This window comes from Elephantulus edwardii, unplaced genomic scaffold (assembly GCF_000299155.1).
Source record: "Elephantulus edwardii isolate Elephantulus edwardi_28Jun2011 unplaced genomic scaffold, EleEdw1.0 scaffold00117, whole genome shotgun sequence".
NCBI lineage: Eukaryota > Metazoa > Chordata > Mammalia > Macroscelidea > Macroscelididae > Elephantulus > Elephantulus edwardii.
The window spans coordinates 2,000,325-2,020,762 of NW_006399867.1; the positions used below are offsets into that span (position 1 = coordinate 2,000,325).

Below are 20,438 nucleotides of genomic sequence, written 5' to 3' on the forward strand. Positions count from 1 at the left end.
CAGTGCGATTGGCACAGGACAGAGTGGAGTTTAGGGCTGTTGTACATAGGGTCGCTATGAGTCGCAAGCGACTCGACGGCACATAACAACAACAACTAATTCCCTAGATTGTATAGGCAGTGTCTTTGACTTTTTCCTTCCTGGTTTCCTAGCTCACTGTTGCCATCTCTGCTAGAATCTTCTTGTCTCGGTATTTTCCAGACCAGTTGCCACATTGTATCAAGGATACAATTATTTGTAAATAATTAGTATACTTGAATAGTTTTAACAGAAAAGCTAATCCGTAACTGATTTTTTAAAAGCATATATACGTTTTGTTGATTTTATAATACTGTTTTGGGCGCAGGTAAAATTGCTCTGATCGTGGGCTCTCCTGTTTTCCACCTTTCTTTTCCTCTTTACCCAGTATGCGAAATGGAAACTACTTCTCCGCTCTGACTATTGTGGGATATCCCCCAGACAGGTAAAGAAAAGGAAGAGGTTTTCTGGAAGAGCTGGAAATTTGATGAGCCTTGAGGAATGGATGGAATTTGAGAGAAGGGGAGCGGACACTCAGGCATGAGGGATAATAACATCCGCACTGTGCCACTGAGAATGCACTGCTTCCTTGCAGAGCTTGAAAGGGCTTTGCTGTCAGAACCCGCAAGGATGTTTCACTGAAAGGCTGGGTGAGCCAGGGCAGTCTGGGCTGAGAGAGGTCTGGAGAACTCCTTTGTGAGAAAATGTGGCTGAGCTCAATGTGAAGGTGGAAGACATGTCCCTCTGGAGAGGAATGAAGGGAGCACTCTTGCTGTGAGGAAGCCGCCTGGGTTTGGACAGTGGGTCAGGCACTCAGCTGCTCTGCTCGCCAGATGTCCCTGGAAGAAAGAAGGGACACTCTCCGTTCATAAAGATTTACAGCCTTGGAAACTATGGAGCCATTCACCTCTGCTCTAATTGAGTTGGTTTCCACGTGAAGACAGTGAGTTTGTGGTTTTGGTCTCCTCATACTGGAGGAATGACCCCCTACACCTCCTTCCAACATGTTTGGGGCGTACTGGAAGTGGTGCCACTTTCAGGACAATAGTTGGTTAATTTGTTTATTCAGTCAGTCAGCAAATACTCAGGGAGGGCCTGCCATTGATGCTGTTGACTGTGTGGTACAGTCCTGTCCCCTGAGGGTGTGATGTCAGCCCTTGGGGTCAGGTTTTTATCTTTCCTACGAGGAGCCCTGCTGGCACAGTGGTTAAATGCTCATTTGCTAACAGAATGATTGGCAGCTGGAATCCACCAGCCGCTCCGGGAGCAGTTGGCTTCCCTGAGCATTTCGGCCTTGGGAGTCCTGGGGGGCAGTTCTACTCTGTTCTTGGGTCACTGAATTGGATTGAAATCAGCTTGGCAGCATTGGGTCTAGTTTTGTTCGGTATGTTTAATTTTCACTCCATTTGCCTAGTTGTTGCTGAGACTGTACACAGAAAAATTCAGTAGTTTCTACAAGTACACATCACCGACACTGATTATATTTGAATTCTGTGGCCATTCTCACCCATCTTTTCTGAGTTATCTCTCCCTTTGTTAACAAGTCTTTCTTGTTGTCAACTTGATCCCTTGTTAATGTAAAGGGCCATCAAGTCAGCTCTGACTCATCGAGACCTTGTGCTCAACAGAGGAAGCCCTGTCTAATCTTGCACTGTCCTCACAGTGTCTGCAATCCCATATGTTGTTCATGCTGTTGTTAAGTCCATTGAGTCAAGTATAACTCATAGCGACTTTATGAGTGACGCATCTGAACCCTGTGCTATCCTGGGCCATCCTCATCCTCTCCAACACACTTGAGCCCATTGCTGCAGTCACTGGGTTAATTCATCTTGTTAAGGGTCTTCCTCTCCTTCATTGACCCTCTACCTTCCCAAGCATGTTGTCTCTTTCCAAGGAATAGCCACTCCTAGCAAGGTGCTGAAAGTATGCGAGACAGTTTTTCCATCCTTGCTTCTAAGGAGCACTCTGGCTACATTTTTCCCTGAGACATTTTTTTTTTTTTGGAAGTTCATGGGATATTCAGTACTCTTCTTGAACACCACAGCTCAAATACTTCTTCTGTCATCCTTATTCATTGTCCAGCTCTTAGGTGCATAGCACATGAGTGAAAAGACCATGACCTGAGTCAGGCGCATGTTAGTGTTCAAACTGGTGTTACTGATCCTCAGTAATTTGGAGAGGTCCTCAAGAGCAGCCTTGTCCAGTGCAGTACATGCCCTCATCTCCTGACAGCTGGTACCAAGTGTGAATTCAAGTAAGATGAAATCGTTGACAATTTTGGTCCCTTCTCCATCTGTCATGATAGTGCCCATTTGGTGAGGATTTTTGTCTTCTTGATGTTGAGATGCAATCTGTACTGAAGACTATAGTCTTTTTAAGTGTTTCAGGTCCTCATTTTCAGCAAGCAAGATTGTGTTACCTGTAGAACACAGGTTGTTGATGAGTTTTCCTCTGATCCTGTTGCCACATTCTTCTTCATAGAGTCCAGCTTCTTGAATGATTTGCTCAGCACACAGATTGTATAGGTATGGAGAGAGAGGATACAATCCTGACACACACCTTTTCTGATTTTAAACCATACAGTATTCACTTGCTCTGTTCAGATGACAGCGATCCCATGCAGATAATTCTTAAAAGCGCGTGTGCTCAAGGCAAACATTTTTTCTTATGTTTCTTTTTATCATCCACTGTTTGATTTTATTTTTATTTCCTTGACAGATAAAGCCACAGACCCCAGCATGTCAGAACAGGACTGGCCTGCTATCCAGACTTTCTGTGAGCAGGTGAACACTGATCCCAGTGGGTAAGAGAACTTTCATAAATGTGCTTGCATGCCTTGGTCTCCAGACAATTTATTTTCCCACAACTTCTTCAGCACATTACTTTATTCTCAAAATAACAAATTTGTGGCATTAAAAACAAATAAACAAACCCAACAACAAACAAGATGAGAAAAGCCAGAATTGTCCTTTTGCAACTGGCAATTGTTAAAAAAAAATTAAGAGATATTGCAGTCCTCCATTGCCTGCCTGGTACCAGTATTTATTTATTTAAAGGTAATCTCCTTATGTAACACAAATCAGAGAATAAGCTTTTGTTGAATTGTCAATTTCCAGAGTAAAGTCAGTCATCAAGTTATTTGACCTACATTGTTGTTGTTTGCTATCAAATTGGAACTGACCCATAGCTGACCCTCCAGTGGGTTTTCAGAGGCAGTTAATTGCCTGGGAGGAGGCTGCATATTTTTCTCCCTCAGAGCAGCTGGTGGTTTCGAACCACAAGCCTTTGGGATTGCCATGCAACTTCTCTACATAGTGCTGAATAGTCCTCTGTTTTGAAATAAGCCCAAACTGACCCCAGTTTCTAGTTAAATACATACTGGTCATTTATCATAAGACACATAGATCTGTGTGTTCTTTAGGTTCTGGCACGTGGGGGCTAAGGCCTAACCATCCAGTGTGGAGTTTTAGGGTTTGATTGGCTTCATTGGCTGAAGGGAGGGTGTTGTACCCTGGAAGAAGGCAGCAGACTGGACCATTGAGCTGTGGGTTCAGAGAAGAGGAGGGTTGGGTGCTGGGCCCCTTCAGAAGCCCACGTGAAAGATGTAACTTTACTGAGTTGGTGTTTCCTGTCAGCTCAGCATCCAGGCTTCTGTTTTCTCTTAGCCCAACCTACGCACCCTGGCTGCTTGCCCACAAGATCCAGTCTCCACAAGAGAAGGAAGCTCTCTATGCTCTCACGGTGAGTGCGACCTGCCTTTGGCTACTGCCTGCCTGTCCTGACGCTGGAGGGCTTGCCCAGAGGAACTGCTGCTGCTTGATCCCCTTTCATGTCCTCTGGCCCTGAGAACGGCAGCCTGAGGGAGTCTTCGGTGCAGACTGTGCCCTCTCAGATCTGCTTCTGGAGAGCAGCCCTGAGGCCCCTGTGGGTGAAGGACAGGATGGTTTTATTTCCCTTCCCTTTTCAGGCCAGTCTGGCAAGTCTAAGTGCACACACAAGCCAGCATGGTAACTTAACTGATTGAAGCAGCTGGCTGAGACCCACTGAACCAGAGACACGTGCTGGTGTGTGCGCTGATGTGCACAGGACAGCTGTCCCCCAGGCGGCCGTGCCAGCTACCTGGGCTGATGCTGGGCATGAGTTTGGACCTCGTGTTGCTAGGAACTCCTTTATATGGATTCTCTGCACATTTTAAATGCTGATGGCTAATTTGAAAGTCTGAAAACCAAGTGTAGTCAAGGAAGTGTGTAGGGCCCGCAGATCACCTCTCACTTAGCCATTCTTGGATATTCTGCACCAGATAGCTGCTCTGGGGAAGGATTGGCTTCACTTGCCCAACTCCTTTAAGTGGAGTTACCTCACAACACACATACTTCACTCAGCTGTCTTCTGGCCCCACACCTGGCAGTTACAGTCAGGCTGAAGAGCCAACTGGTGGCATTTTTTCTTAATCTGAAAACATCACCTTGTCCCCCAAAGCTACAGAGTTGTCATAGGCTTATGAGAGCATTAGCCATGGTTCCCGTAAAGTCACCAGCACATGCTCATCAGCTTCTTGGGGAGCCCTGGGTCTCTGGCTGCTTCTTTTCATGGGGTTCTATGTCTACACAGGTGCTGGAGATGTGCGTGAACCACTGTGGAGAGAAGTTCCACAACGAGGTGGCCAAGTTCCGCTTCCTGAATGAGCTGATCAAAGTGTTGTCCCCAAAGGTGAGCACCTCCAAGACCAGGCTGTCCCCTGTCCTCCACCTGCCCCCACCTTTCTCAGCTAGAGGCGGGGCTGCTCAGCTGCAGAACCTGCCTATTTGTCTCAGGCCTGCTAGGTCTCAGAGGCTCTAGACCTTAGTTACCCTCACTTGCCCTTGGACACTGCCCTTCTCTTATTCTTTCTTGTGGAGGGGTCATCGGGCTTCGAGGCACAGATTTCCTGGTGCAGATAGCAAGAGGAAGTTGCTTAACTTTACTTCTCATGTCAATTCTTGCCTCCTTCTCCACCTTCCCTCCTGGCACTTGTCTTGAAATGTCCACCTTCATTCTCTGGTAACTAACTCTGGTGGAGCACTTCACTCTCCTTAGTCAGAAGGTAGATGTCCCCAGTGGCCTAGACAGAGCACCATCAGAGGCACCTGTGTGATGAGAGTCACACTGTAGCAGTTTTGGAAATTGACCCCTTGAAATCAAGAAGGAATCCTGGGCCTGGGAGGTTCTTAGCTTTAGACCTTACCTTATTCCTTGGTTTTTAATTAGATGTGGGTCTCAGTCCTTTGGAGCCTCAGCCACCATATCTTCATTGGATGGACTGTCTAGATTTTACCTTAAGTCCAGTCTAGCTCTGTAATTCTCTCCTTTTTTTCCCCTCCCCAGTACTTAGGGTCTTGGACTACAGAAAAAGTTAAAGCAAGAGTCATTGAAGTGCTCTTTAGTTGGATGGTCTGGTTCCCAGAAGATATCAAGATCAGAGATGCGTATCAGATGCTGAAGAAACAAGGTCTGGCTCTGTTCTTATGATACATTCCCTTTTTGCCTCCTTCTCAGAATGTTGTTTTCTTTTTATGCCTTGAATTTTTTTTTTTTTTGAGAGTGGGACATCTTGTATAGGACAGGGGAACAGAGGGAAATGGTTTTTGTTCTTGAAAATAGGCATACATTTCCTTGTGCTGGACTCTGAGTCTGGGAGATTGAGACAGTCTAGTCAGAAGTTTGGGTTTGAGGTTTGGCATTCGCAGTCACTCTCGGGATGCTGTTGCTGTCATTTGCCACAGTGTCGGCTCGTATGTATGGTCGCTGTAGGCAGGGAACAAAGTGTTGCCTGTTCCTGCACCGTCTTTATGCCAGCTGGTGTGTTTCAGGCTGTCGTGCAGTCTTCGGCCTAGGAACTTCACTGCTAGCATTATATTGAACAATGTTCTCTCTTGATCCGGAACATTTTTATTGACTGGCTTTTGGAAAGAGATCACCTCACCTTTCTTCGTCTAACAGCTCTGCTGATCTGTCTGCTGTGGGTGACCGTCTGGGGTTTAAATGCCAGTGTCATAGCTTCCAGCATCAGAGCCACCGCAGTAAGCTCCCTGCTGGCTAATAGCGCCCAGTGCTCCAGGCTTCAGGTCCTCTCGTGTTACCTTGTGCCGGAGGGTTTGCCTCAAGCCTGCTGCACCCTCAGCTTTAGGACTTCGTTTCTTCCGGGAGAGCGTTGAGAACATGCTCTTGCTTCCTCCGAGCAGTAGACTACCGTATTGTTACTCGGCACTGGTTTGCCCGGTTGAGGTGGAGTTGTGTGGTTTAATTATCTGTTCAGATTATCAACCTCAGTCTTAGGCCTTGTTACAGGGTCTTGAGGATTGAGCTGAATGTTCACTGAGCCTTCTTTATCCCTAAATGTAGTTTGGAGCTGAAGACCTAACCTATTTCTTCTTTGGACCAGTGTCCTCCCTTCCATTTTCTTTTCCCTATGACTGAATTGAGTTTTCCATGGTGCTCTAAGGGCAGTCAAAGGTGTGGAAAGACTAGACTGCTAAGCAGTCAAACCCACCAACTGCTCTGTAGGAGGGAGATGACACAATCAGTTCCCTTTAGGATTTACAGCTTCCGAAACCCAGTGGAGAGTCGTCATAATTGGAATGAACAGCAGTGAGTTAGTGGGTTTTCCAAGTCACAGAGTGCTCTGTCCTTCCTGCAGTGGTGTCGACTTTCTGTTCTGTAGAGTGACTCAGCTCATCGCTGTTGAGAAAGAAGTGACTTACAGCTGACCCTCCAGGGGTTTTTCAGAGGCTGTAAGTTGCACCAGGGGAGATCTCCTGTTTTCCTCCCACCGATCTGTTGGATTTGAGCCACTCTGGAAGCATGGCCTTTGAGTTAGCAGTGCAGCTCCCTATGGACCGTGCCACCAGAGCGCCCTCTGTAGAGTGACAGAGGGTATGCATTAGGTGGAGCTTCAGGCCTTTACCGGCACTCCTCCGTGGTTGAAATCCATGCTTGGCAGGACAAAGCTGGGTCAGTCTGCTTTTGTAAAGATTTAAAGACGGGGCTGGCATCTGGGACCTTCTCTGTTCCACCGAGTCACCTTGAGCAGCGAGAGTTAGCTATGTGCCTGGACTCGGGCATCTGCTCCCTGTGAGCTCTTAGTGGGGCCTCCAGAGACGATGTTCCTCCTGGGTTTTGTGTTCCCTTGCTTGTTCACACCAGCCTGTTAGAAAATGTTAAAAATGGTTTGCACTGTTCTTCCTGGTGTTCGTTCTCCTTTCAAGCTGCCACATTGCCCTTCATTATATTTTAGGCTGGTTGATTGTTCAGCAGTCCCAGCGCTCTAATGGATTCTGATGGAAAAGATGTGAATGTGCAGGTTGTCCAGTGTGTGTGGTGGTGGGGTAGCAGTGATTTATGATTTTCTTATTTTCTGTGTCCTTTGTGGAAGCTGGGAGTCTGCACCCTCTTTGACTCGGGTTCTTTAGAAGGAAAAAAACGTGTCATATGTGCAACCTTAACATGTTTAGGGATTTCATATTACTATTACTTGATAGTAATGTCAGGGCCATGGGTCATGTGCATAAAATGTCAGTTTTGGTGTCTGGTTCTATTGTTGTGTACTTAGCCATTGCTGCCTTTTTGCTTTTTTTTCCATCCTGCCAGAAGACACCGCCCTCCCCCCCAAAGGCTCTAGCGTAGTTGTCTTTGTCCCTGGATTTTCCTGAGGAAATTACGCAGAACCTGGGTGATCTTGATCTTGGGTGCTAAGGTTGCTGACAGTGTTTTCTTAGTGAGATATCAGGACATGGGTTTTCCTGAAGTCGTGGGTGCGCATACCAGTAACTGTATGAATTTCTTGTTTTAGGAATCATAAAGCAAGACCCTAAGCTACCAGTGAACAAGATCTTGCCCCCACCTTCTCCCTGGCCCAAGAGTTCCATTTTTGATGCTGATGAAGAAAAATCAAAGGTGAGGAACTCTTCTCTGACCTTGCGATCACACCTGGGGTGTGATAAGACTTCTTGGAGACCTCCTCTTGATATGTCTCCCAGAAGGTCCTGTGATCTCACTTGAGTGTGGAGAGGGGGTCGCTGAGTTCTCTTCTGCAGAATGAGTTCTTGAGAGTGAGCAAGTGTGAGGCACCGGAGCGAATCCATCAGTTGCTCTGTGGGAGAAGGAGGGGCAGTCTCCTCCCGTGCGATTAGCTGCCTCTGAAAACCTGATGGGGATCAGCTGTGGGTCAGATCGGTTCTGACTCGACGGTACACAACAACAACAACATAGGAGCATGGGCTTTTGAGAAGAATCCTGTACCACTGCAAGCAAGCTCCCTGGACTGCTTTGTCCTCAGTGTCCCTGGCTTTCTGGCCATCTGTTAACAGTGGTTGATGGCTCTTGTGACTGACTGGCCTGGTGTCCAACTCGGCATTGGAAAGGAAATGACAGAAAGGTCGTACAGGCCTGTCACTTCAGAGAGTGAGCAGTCACATCTCAGCGTGCACGGTCTTCAGTAGTCTGTGGCCCCAGGCCATCCTCCCTGCTGACATTTGGGGCTAGAACATTCTGCGTTGTAGAGGGCCGTCCTATGCAATGTAGATTGTTTACTGCTTACCTGGCCGCTTCCCACTAGATGCCTCTAGCGCCCTGTCCCTCCCAGTGTAACAGCCAAAAATGTCTCCAGATCAAACTAAACCCACATTCGTCAGGTCAATTCGAACTCATAGCGACCTTGCAGGGTGGAGTGGCACTGCCCCGTCGGACTTCAGGGGTCGTACAGCCTGCCGCGTCTTTCTTCTGCAGGGTGGGGTCAAATTGCTGACCTTCTGCTTTGAAGCTGAGTGCTTAACCACTGCACCACCAGCTTTCTTTAAACGTTGCCAAATGTCCCTGGGGGTTATGGTCCTCTCCCCTACACATACACACACTTATACATGCTCTGCTTCTTCTACACACCCCAAATTGAAAACCGTTGGGGGCGGGGGGGCTAGTCACCCTCCCTACACCATGTGTCATTGTGAGGCTTGGTAAGGAAGGTGGGACTTTGTCTCATTTACTTTGGGCCTGTTTTCAGGAGGAACCAGTCCTTAGAGGCTCCATGCTAGGAAAGGTAGCCGGCTGGTCAGCAAAAGGGCGGAAGACCCTCACGGAGACTGATTGACACCGTGACTGTCCCAGTGGGCTTGTGCGTGACAAAGATCGTGAGGATAGGGCAGGGGTCAGCTCTGTCGCTCACAGTGTTGCTGTGAATTGTAGTCTGTGCGAGGGTCACAACATAAAACGTGTGGGCTGTTAATAGGATAAATTGTCCTGCTATTGTTGCTGCACTGGGGCACTTGGCACAGAGCGAAAACGGTTCTTGTTCTCTTCCCCCAGCTTCTGACACGGCTTCTGAAGAGCAACCACCCTGAGGATCTTCAGGCTGCGAACCAGCTCATCAAGAATCTGGTCAAGGAGGTAGGTTCTCCCTAGTGGTCTGCAGGAGGGCCGAAGGACAGTGTCTCTGTGCTTGGGGGTGTGGAAGATGGTGGCCAGCAGGAGGCTCAGCTTAGAACTGGGGACCCAGAACTGATGGCTGGAAGCAAAAATCATAAGGCTGTACTGTGTAGATAAGTTTAGGAACCCAGGTGCAGGAATCTTTGTTTTTCAGAAGAAATCGAGGCTGATAGCACAGAGCAGCTTACCAGGTTCCATGATTTCCCCCAGAATTCCAAGCTCTGAGAGATCCCAGGCATTTCTGATCACTCTGTGCCTGTGACTTCCTGGAGCACTCAGCTGCCAGGGAAGAGATGTGCCTTTTCTCATCTTAGTCTGGCAATTCCTTTATCCAGGGCTTCTGCTTCCTTACTTCTGTCATCTTTCCTTTTAAAGGAGCAAGAAAAGGCAGAGAAGGTGTCCAAGAGGGTCAGCACAGTGGAGGAAGTCCGCAGCCATGTGACGGCCTTGCAGGAAATGCTGACCGCACACCAGGGGCCAGGCCAGAGCCCCCCGGACCAGGAAGCCCTGCAGGTAATCCAAGCCAAAGGGATGTGGCTGTGACAGACAGGCTCTCAGTGACACATACTTAGCCAGGGCATACTTTCATTGTGAACTGGAGGTGACCGAAGAGGCCCTGCTTCATGTCTGCCTAGCAGCGCCTTAGGCACTCTGGTCCCCAGTGCGTCATGTATGACACCCACCCCTTTTACCCAGGTCGTGTACGAAAGGTGTGAAAAGCTGCGGCCTACCCTGTTCCGGCTGGCGAGCGAAACCATGGACGATGATGACGCGCTGGGTAACGCTTTCAGAATTTCTCTAGGCTGAATAACACAGTTCAGGTTTCCCCCAGACATGCCTCTTCCTGCTGGACCACTGTGAGTTCACGACAGGGAATGGAACCGTAGCGTCCGTGGTGGTGGGCTTGGGAAGGGCGCGACCCCTGTGGCTTGGAGCTGATTTCCAGAAACCAAGGTTTGAGTGTGATGTCCGCAGCAGCTCTCAAAGCGGAAGCTGGGCTGGAGGCTCCCCAAGTAGGTTGGGTGGAGAAGAGGACGCACAAGGGGGCAGGTGGAGGAGCCAGCGTGGTGAGAGCCCGTGAAGGTGAGGCGGGTTCACTGGCTTCCGGTGACTGCAGGACCAGGAGATGACTACTGGCACCTGGTGGGCTCTGTTGTCTACAGACATTGAACAAAGCCTTTTAAAACTTTTATGCTGGGAAATCTCAAAACACGGAAAATGTAGAATGAAAGAAAAAAGTTCTTTGTGCTCTTCTCTGTACATATGTACTCTGCTGGTAAGAAACTGTCCTGCAGTCCTGAAGGCACACAGGTTCGGATCCACCAGCTGCTCCGCAAGAGAAGGATGGGCAGTCTCCTCCCTTGTGATTAAACTGCCTCTGAAAACCCACTGGAAAGTCAGCTCAGTGACTCACAACAACAGGAGCAAACAAGCCTCAACACACATCTGCCCAGTTACCGCCTCATGGCTAATCTGATCTTGTTTCATGTGTACCCCTCTCTTTTTTCCATCCAACCTTACCCTAAACCAGAAAGCCAGACCAGCGGCTATGAGGACTTTGTGTGGCTTTGAGTAGAATATGCTCATGGTTTCCCCATGGCCAGTGTTTTAGAAGTAGATGGGCAAACATTTCTTTCAAGAGGCCTCTATTACTGGTTCACGTTTCATTTAGCAACTAATCATAAAAACCATTCAGATAACCTGCGACTTCCCACCCATCTCCGCCTTGGTCTTTGAAACTCATTCCAAGTATTTTGCTTGATCATATACTCTTCTCAGCTTTCCAGTATCTCTGCTTCCTACTTTTACTCTCACTTGCCTTTTTATTGTTACAATTCTAGTCAGACAATAGAAAAGACACAAAGACACACTTTGGCACTGTCTCTTAAATACTTTCTCATTCCTAGATTTCCCTGCTTGTTAACCATTTGCATCCATGCAAAGGCTCGGGTTTGAGTGATAAGGTCAGTCACTGGGCCAGATTCTAGGTGCCGGTCTGAGGGATGAACACTGAACCTAGTAGAGCTCTGGGAAGGCTGCTGTGTGGGGTGACTTCCAAGACTGAGACAGTGGACGTACTAATCAGAGGCCTCCGGCTTTTCTTCCTCTGCAGTGGAGATCCTCCAGGCAAATGACCTCCTTACCCAGGGCGTTCTCCTGTACAAGCAGGTGATGGAGGGCCGTGTCACCTCCGGGAACCCCATGACCAGCCCAGTGGAAGACAAGCCGGTACCCAAAGGTATGTAGAAAGAAAGAACTTCTCCCTGCCTTCTGCTTGGGAGCAGTCTGTATAGCCTAGAAAAGAAATGCATCCTCAGAATACTCTGAGCACTTGCCTGTTTTTCCTTTTCTTATGAAAATGGGTCTGAAATAGCAAGCCGGTGCCACAGGTAACACTGCAAACTGATTGCCAAACTGGACACCAGCTTTCCTTAGAGATGGAAAGAGAAGGCTGTGTTGTACCTGGTTTGGATTCTTCTCAGGAGCGCTTACTGAGTGGGAACTGGAGACCAAAGAAATGGTCATCTTCACTGGTTCCCAGGTCCAGGCTTGTTGCTTCAGTTGTTCCAGGCACCTGGAGAATTGGTTAAAATGCCAAATGTTTTGCCCCTGGGAATCAGATCTGCTCAATGCGGACTTCTTGAGCTCTGAGGGTCTGCTTTGTATTGAGTATGCTCTAAAGGCCTCTGAGCTGGAGAAAGTCAGCTTTGCTGTGGTCCAGGCTGCCTGGGTCCCTGGGAGAAGGAATGCAGCCTTCTGGTTGCCACATAGGTGGGAACAGAGCCCTCTGCCAAGCTGGTAGTCCAAATACCAGTTCAGGCTGAATCCTGAGTGGGGCGAGACCTGAGGCCATTGGGCAGGTTTTAGGTGGAGACTTTGTTCTTATGTCTAGCTGACTGATTCTCCCGACTCTGGTTTCTAGACTCTCAGAATCCAGCAAGCTGCCCCTTGATTGACTTGGAGGGATCTGATCATGCTGAGACTCTGGTGCCGTCTTTACTTCATCAGGACCTGGCAGCCTTAGGTGAGTGTGGGCACTTAGGACTCGCAGGCACGGGAGGGCCTGAGTAGGCAGCAAAGGTAAACTGGTTCCCTTTGGTCAGAAGATGCTTGCTCCTGAGGAATCAGATGTCCTTGGCGGTGTAGTGAGGCCCACTCTGCTCTGTGGTCTCAGTTTTGCCCAAGATAGGTTGAATGACTGGTAAGTTACATTATCTGTCTAGGCTTTATTGTTGTTATACCGTAGAGTCAGAATGGACGCCTCGCTGACCCTCCAGCAGGGTTTTCCAAGGCTTTTAATTGCACAGGAGGAGACTGCCCATCCTTCTCCTGCAGAACAGCTGGTGGCCTTGAACTGTGTGCCTTTGGGATCGCAGCACAGCTTCCTGTCACTAGGCCACCAGAGCTCCCTAGCCTTTAGTATTGTAAATACTGTTATCTCTTCTACAAGGGGCAGTCATAGTGTTTATCTTCATCTTGTGGCCAGTATAGAGTTATTATTGTTTATTTTTTTATATTACTCATTTCACTGTGCTCATTTTTTGCAGGGATCAATGATTCCCCGGATACAAACAAGGTAAGGCAGCTATTCTAGTTGGTTCTGACTCCTAGCCACGCTGTGTACAACATGGTAAACCCTGCCCAGTTCTGAACCAGTTTTGCTATGTTTGAGCCAGTGCTTTGAACCAATACAGTCATAGCCAACAAAAGCAAAATCAGAACAGACCCACACTTTAAAAATTTGGATGAAATGAAACAGCTAGAATGGGGAAAATGACAAGTCAAAGACCTGATATGGAAAAGCACAGGAGAAGCATAGTAAGCCCTTTCGGGAGGCTGATGGTTATTGCCAGGACTGTGAAGCAGGACACACTCAGAATGGAACAGTTGGCTGCCATCTTTGAGCAGGGCACCACTGTTTCTGATTGTGCTGGTCCAGAGATTTAGTCACTACAAGGAGCATACTGCCCTGTTCTTTTAAGAGGGAGGGTAACTTGTGATTTTTCACATTCTGGTTGTTACCTTATTAACCCACACTTTCTAAGTTCTGGTCCTTTCTGGTTTCACTTTGTTAGCCATGACTGAATCAAGAACTGTTTCAAAGCAGCCCCTGACTATGTCAGACCATCTCGTTGAGGGTCTTCTTTTTCACTGATCCTCTCCTTAAACCAGCATGAAGTCCTTCTTCTCCAGGGACTGGTCTCTCTCAGTAACATGTTCAAAGGACATGAAAGAAAGTCTTGTCATCCCTGCAGAGCTTTCTGGTTGTACTTTCAAGACAGAGTTGTTTATTCTAGCAGTCCATGGTATTTTCAATTTTCCTTGCCAACACCATAATTCAGATGCATTAATTCTTCTTTGATCATCCTTATTTGTTGTCTAGTTTTTGTTTGTTTATGAGATAATAAAAAAACCCTTGGCTTCTGCCAGGTGCACTTTAGTCCCTAAGGTGACAGCTTTGTTGTTGTTATGTGCCGTCGAGTCGCTTGTGACTCGTAGCGACCCTATGTACAACCGCCCTAAACCCTGCTCTATCCTGTACCAATCACTCTGCCTCTGATATACCCATTCCAATTACCCCAGTCACTGAATCAATTCACCTCATAGAGGGTCTTCCCCTCCTACGCCATCCCTCCACCTCCCAAGCATGATGTCCCTCTCCAAGGACCTGTCCCTCCTTACAACATGTCCAAAGTACATTAGACGAAGCCCCAGAATCCTTGCCTCCAAGGAGCTGCCCAATTTAACCCTCTCCAGGATGAATCTGTTTATTTTCTTGGCAGTGCACGATACTCTCAATACTCTTCTCCAGCACCACAGCTCAAAGGCATCAATTCTCCTTCTATCCTCCCTAGTCATTGTCCAACTCTCTGATGCATAACAAGTGATTGCAAAGACCACAGCCTGTATCAGATGCACCTTAGTCTCCAGAGAGACACCATTGCTCTTCAGTACTTTAGAGAGGTCCCTAATAGCAGACTTTCCCATCGCAATACGTTTTTTTGATTTCCTGGCTACTGGTGCTAAGAGTGTTGACTGTGAAGCCGAGCAAACGAAAGTTGTTAACAATCTCAATCTCTTCACCATCCATCCTGATGCCGCCAATTGGTCCAGTGGTGAAAATCTTTGTCTTCTTGACATTGAGCCTCAATCCATACCGAAGGCTGCAGTCCTTGACCCTCTGCAGCAAGTGCATCAGGTCCTCCTCAGTTTCAGCAAGGTGCAGGACAAAGGGAACAGCTTTACTCTTTAATATATGAGAGATCTTTCCCAGCACATTTGCCCAGTGCACTGTACCACTTGATTTCCTGAGGGCAGAGTAGTATTTCCCAAACCTGCCTTCTTGGAGACAGTGCTGGCTGGTGGGGAGAGAGGGAAGGCTGCTGCTGCCTCTCCTGATGGAGTCTGTGGACTTGCGGTTCCAGAGGCTCTTCTGACTCACTTGGTGGCATCATCGCTTGGAGCCTTCTCCCTCTCCTCCTCACCAGCTATATCTGCTCCTCCCAGAAGCTCCACACTGTCTTGCTTTTTCTCACCCTTTCTGCCCTGTGAGCATAGTGGAACCTGGCCTGCAGTAGCCCTGGTGGGGTCAGGGTGGCTTCACCAGTGTCACTGCAGCTGACTGGCCTTCGTGCCCTGGCCTCACCTGAGTCATTCCTGGTTTGACAGGTTGCTCGTGAGAATTGCTGTAAGGAAATGAGGACCCCCACCCCCAGCACACTGCCAGGTGGTGGTGTGCTGAGTCCTTCTGCAGAAGGGAACTTGCTGGATCTGCTCTCACCACAGCTCTCTCCAGGCCCTCTGTGAGTCTTCTGGACAAGGGGTACAGATTCTTACTGCTGCATACAGTTTGGTGTGAGGTCCCGGCTCATTGCACAAGGGCCAGGCAGAAAGGACTTCTCTGCAAGACAGCCAGAGCCCTTGCATGCTTGAGACACTTATTTCTTCCCATTGCAAGTACAGTATGCTGCTTCCCCTTTTCTGCTTTTAGTCTCCGTCCTGACTCCTTAGAGAATGAGTACTTCCCGGAACCTCTGAAAGAAGAAGAGTCAGAAATTCTGCTGTTGCCTTAGGTGTCAGTTGGTTTTCCTATTTCCAGATTCCAGACAACCAGTTGCTGTCACGGTGACTTTGAATGAGAGTGTAGAACTGCACAGTAGGCTTCCCAAGGCTGTAAATCTTTACAGAGCAGAGTGCAGCTGTCGGGCACACACTACAGACCTTTTGGTTAGCAGGCAAGCACTCAACTACTGTGCTGTCAGGGCTTCTCGCAAATATACTGTGTAGTGCAACCCGTGGAGTGATACAGAGTGTAGATGGGAGAAAGACGGACAGTCTCCTCCATGCAATTTACAGCCTCTGAAAACCCATGGCAAGGCTGGCTGTGTCACTTCCGACTGGAGGACAGTGAGGAAATGAGCGATATTCCTGAAGAACAATTCAAGAGAGAGCTCTGGTGGTGGAATCCCTGGGAGTGGTGCTGCTAATCCAAAGTTGGCACCTCTCATAGTTCAAATCCACCACTGACTCCAAGGGAGAAAGATGGACAGTGCCTCCTGGGTCATTTATAGCCTCGGAAACCCACCAGAGGGCCAGCTGTCAGTCCTGACCAAATGGCAATGAGTTTAGTAGTGAAGACTGTCGTCCAATGTGGCACTTTTTTGTCATATCACATCGTATCAGTGATAGCCTGGTGGCCTAGTGGCATGCAGCTGTGCTGCAGTCCCAAAAGCACATGGTTCAAGGCTGCGAACTGTTCCATGGGAGAAGGGTGGGCAGTCTCCTCCCATGCGATAAACTGCCTCTGAAAACCCACAGAAGGGTCAGCTGTGGGTCAATTCTGACTCTGTAGTACACAACAACCATAACAACACATTTTCATATCAGTTTATTTAAGTTTGCCTCATTCTTTTTAATCACAACATAATAACTCATTATATGGGCATATTTAATAATTTCCTTCTTGGAGTAGTTACTAGTTTCCAGAGTGGGAGCACTTGGAGGAATGTGTTCCTTGCACAGAGTCCTAACAGCAGAGGCGCCTCTGAGATGTGAACGTGAAGCCGTTTTCACGGACCCCGTCCCTCTGTGTTCAGAGAAGCCAGAGCCGCCTGCATTCGCCTGCGCATCTTGGTGATGCCCCTGACGCACTCGGGGGCTCGGATGGAAACAGACTTGTGCTGGGACATCATTGTGCTCTGCTCACAGGGCGTCACACACCGCTTTCTTTTCAACCATTGGACCGGGGCCTGGAATCGGTCTAATTTGGGTGGGGGTTTTGTCCTCTCTGGACCCTAGTTTTAGAAAAATGTTTTCTATTAGTATTCTATGTGGACAGCATCATGAAATGTGAAGTGGGCCAAGTCATTTCTATCTTTTACTTCCATCACTTAGACTGCGTGACACTAGAACATTAAAAGCTGTAATAGCGGTAGCTGAAGTTTATTAGGTTCTTATTAAATTACAGGCATTCTTAACAAGGAACAACCCTATGGGGTGGATCCTTCTATTACTGAGGCACAGAGAAATTAGGTTACTTGCTTGAATTTATTATACTTCTTTATACATATGTGTATGTTTGTGTATATGTATATATACATGTAGTCATCTCATTATTTCTCACTTAAGATGACTTTTTAAAGACCTAAAAATTGACAGTTATGGCAGTCCTCTCAAAACTCACTCAAACTCAGTGCCATCGAGTCAGAAACAACTCCTGGCTGACCCTCCACCGGTTTTCAGAGGCTGTGGATAGCATGGGAGGAGATCAAGCATCTTTCCTCAGGCGCAGCTGGTGGATTTGATGTGCTTGCCTTCGGATTGGCTGCACAGCTTGCTACCTGCTAGGCCACCAGGGTTCCCTGGGTTGAGCAGTTCTTCTAGTCCCATTTGTCCACCACCACATGCTCGCTTTGTTCATGGGCCATTTTTGTAATGCTCACACTATTACAGACTTTTTTGTAGTGCTGTTTCACACTTCATAGTGTAAGCATAACTTTTCTATGTACTGAGACACCAGATACATTTGTGTGGATTGTTTTATTGTGGTGGTTTGGGACCAGACTTATGTTGAGGTATTCTTATATATTTTTTTCCTTTTTTTCTTACCTTGTCTTGGAATCTTTTAGAATTTATATTTATCCTTGATATTTAATTTTTTTGTTTTGTTTTTTTTCTTTCAGGAATTATGCTCCCCAGAAAAGTATCCCCAAGGAAGTACCACTCAGTGCTTCCTCCCTGGGTTGGTCCTGGGAGACTGGCTCACCAGCTTCTTCATCTTCCCAGAATATACCTCTGGCTCAAGTATTTGTTCCTCTAGAGTCTGTTAAGCCTAGTAAGTACAGTTTCCACCCCCCACTATTCTTTGGGTTTTGTGGTATGGTTTTTTGTTTGTTTTTTTTTTTTAGTGTCTCTCCCTCCCTTCTTTGTGTTAACTCTGTAGCTTTACCCATTCTTGGTTGATAGTTATAGCCCTTCAACTTGGGAAGAGGAGTGGTGGAGATTGTATCGGGGGGAGGGTGTGTCAACTGATATTTTTATGCTTTAGCTAGTATTAGTCTTGAAATAATAGTTGGCACTGTGAAGGATGCTGATAGTCAAGATTTAATGAGACTTGAAGGTACTTGGGGACATGAAGCTAATTCATTTGGAATTCAGAGGAGGGCTCTTCATTGTACCTGGAAGTAACTGAGGAGGGACTTTTGAGGGAATGGAAGAGTTTGGGTGGTAATTGTGTGTTCAGAGGTCCTCATTAAAGCAGGGAAGGGGATTTTACGTCTGTTCTAAGAGTAAATGGGAAGAAGGGCCCTGCTAAGTTAGGCCACTGCTTATGGTCAGTGAACCATTAGAGCTGTGGAGGAGGAAGCAATGAGGGTCTTGGCCTCCAGGACCTGGGCTCTTTTCCCTGGAGCACAGAGCCCCGTTGTGGCTTGGTGCTGGGGCAGACTTAGTCAGGCCGAGGAAGCTTCACCCAGTGGCGCTGTGGAAGAAAGGCTTGGCAGTATCTGTAATATTAAACCAAGTCTGTTGCTGTTGGCGTAAATTCTGACTGACAGCAACCTTGCAGCCTAGAGTAAAATTAACACATAGCGTGTCCAAGGTCATGTTCTTTACAGAAGCAGACTCACTGCCACCTCTTTTCCTGCAGAGCAGCTGCTAAGTGACACACACACAAAATAATAAAATTTTTAAAAATATAGAAAATTCTTTGTTTAGAAATTACTATAGGGTTTTTTAAAATTTTTTTAATTTTTCATTTATTTTTTATTCTGTGTGTGTGTGTGTCTGTGTGTAGACCGTCGAGTCGGATCTGACTGGTACCGGAGGAGATTGCCCCTCCTTCTGCAGCGGAGCATCTGGTGGATTCTAACTGTGTGCCTTTGGGATGAAATGACTGTGTTTTTGTTGAAAATTTACACAGCTGTGTAGATTCCCATTTGACTCATGCTTAGAAAGTTTGAGGGTCAGGAGAGGAGAAGAAGACCCTTAATCAGATGATTGATACAGTGACTGGAACAACGGGTGTAAGCCCTGCGGAGGTGGTGGTGAAGCCACCGACTCAGACCAAGGCATCTTAGGGTTGCTGTGACCAACAATTGACGACATAGCACCGAACAACAACAACATGCAAATTGTTCAGGGACATTAGGTACGGTTTTCACAGTGGATGAACGTTGAATTGTATCTGGTGGTTTTGTTTCCAGTGCTCCGGGTTCCTGCCCCTTACCTTCCCATCTTTGTTTCGAGTAGTTGTTGACCTTTTGCTTAGGCCTAATTCTTAAAAATGGAATCACCAAGTATTGACATTTAAATTTTGGTCTGTGTTAACGAAGTTGCCTTCCAGAAAGATTGCCATTCCCTAATTATTTATTAGGACTGGCTATTCTCATCCTTCTAAATTGTTGACAGTTTGAAAAACATTTTTTATAGTTTGCATTTTGATTCTAAGTGATGTCTGGCCTAAGATAAAGATCTTCAGTTTTCCCTGCAGATTTTTAGCCAGCTGAGTACCATTTATTTAATCAGCCATCGATGCCAAAATACATGTTCATTCTAGTAAATTTGTTTATTTACCTGTTTCAACATGCTCTACTTTATACCACGTTGCTTGCATTAGTATAACATATATTAGCTGAATATTTATGAATCCAAATAGGCAAATTACGTAGCCTCACTTTATTTTCTCTCCTTTCTTAAAATGTTCTTGTTTAGTGTAAGGAGCTGCAACTACAATCCCAGAGGCACACGGTTTGAATCCACCAGATGCTCTGCCGGGAAAAGGAGGGACAATCTCCTCCTGTACCAGTCAGATCTGATTTGACGGTACACTCACACAAAAATTAAAAAAAATTTAAAAAAAAATGTTCTTGCTTATTGCAGGTGCCTTTTTCCTTTCAGATTAACTCTAGTATCACATCTTAGCTACATGAAAACAATCTTATTAAGATTTTCATTGGCATTTTATGAAGTTGATATTTCATGACATTAAAGGAGTTTGTTGTCTTTAGAGTTGTACAGAATTAAGTATGTAGTCATAAAAAAGAGATTAGGAAAAAACGGTCCACAAACTATCTGATAGTGTGTTGAAGAAGGTTGGATGGTGGGCAGAGGTCAACTTGGAAGACGACAGGAGGTTGGTTAGAAGTAATAAGGACTTGGTCTGTGGTGGGGACAGTGCTAGTTATGTTTTGAATGGAGAGACAAAAGGATTTGGTGCAGTTAAGCACATGTCCTTGAAGTTTGACGTTTGAGAGCTTGTAGTATGCTATCTTTGTGGTTGGGTCTCTCTACCAGGTAGCCGGCCTCCTGTAATCGTGTATGACCGGAATGGATTCCGAATTCTGCTCCACTTCTCTCAGACTGGGGTCCCTGGCCACCCAGAAGTCCAGGTGTTGCTGTTGACCATGATGAGCACTGCCACCCAGCCGGTGTGGGACATCATGTTTCAAGTAGCTGTGCCGAGG

General features: G+C 47.0%; 1 protein-coding gene across 1 annotated transcript in view; it reads left to right on the forward strand.

Moving 5' to 3' along the window:
- The window catches only part of GGA2 (golgi-associated, gamma adaptin ear containing, ARF binding protein 2), a 57,836-nt gene that overhangs the window by 34,917 nt on the left and 2,481 nt on the right, over positions 1-20,438 (forward strand). The window contains exons 2-15 of the mRNA XM_006892689.1: positions 2,737-2,821; positions 3,684-3,759; positions 4,630-4,728; positions 5,383-5,506; positions 7,847-7,950; positions 9,355-9,435; positions 9,850-9,987; positions 10,171-10,252; positions 11,588-11,713; positions 12,398-12,499; positions 13,023-13,051; positions 15,145-15,278; positions 17,658-17,809; positions 20,269-20,436. Coding sequence (XP_006892751.1) covers positions 2,737-2,821; positions 3,684-3,759; positions 4,630-4,728; positions 5,383-5,506; positions 7,847-7,950; positions 9,355-9,435; positions 9,850-9,987; positions 10,171-10,252; positions 11,588-11,713; positions 12,398-12,499; positions 13,023-13,051; positions 15,145-15,278; positions 17,658-17,809; positions 20,269-20,436 — 1,500 coding nt within the window. The remainder of the gene's footprint in view (positions 1-2,736; positions 2,822-3,683; positions 3,760-4,629; positions 4,729-5,382; positions 5,507-7,846; positions 7,951-9,354; positions 9,436-9,849; positions 9,988-10,170; positions 10,253-11,587; positions 11,714-12,397; positions 12,500-13,022; positions 13,052-15,144; positions 15,279-17,657; positions 17,810-20,268; positions 20,437-20,438) is intronic.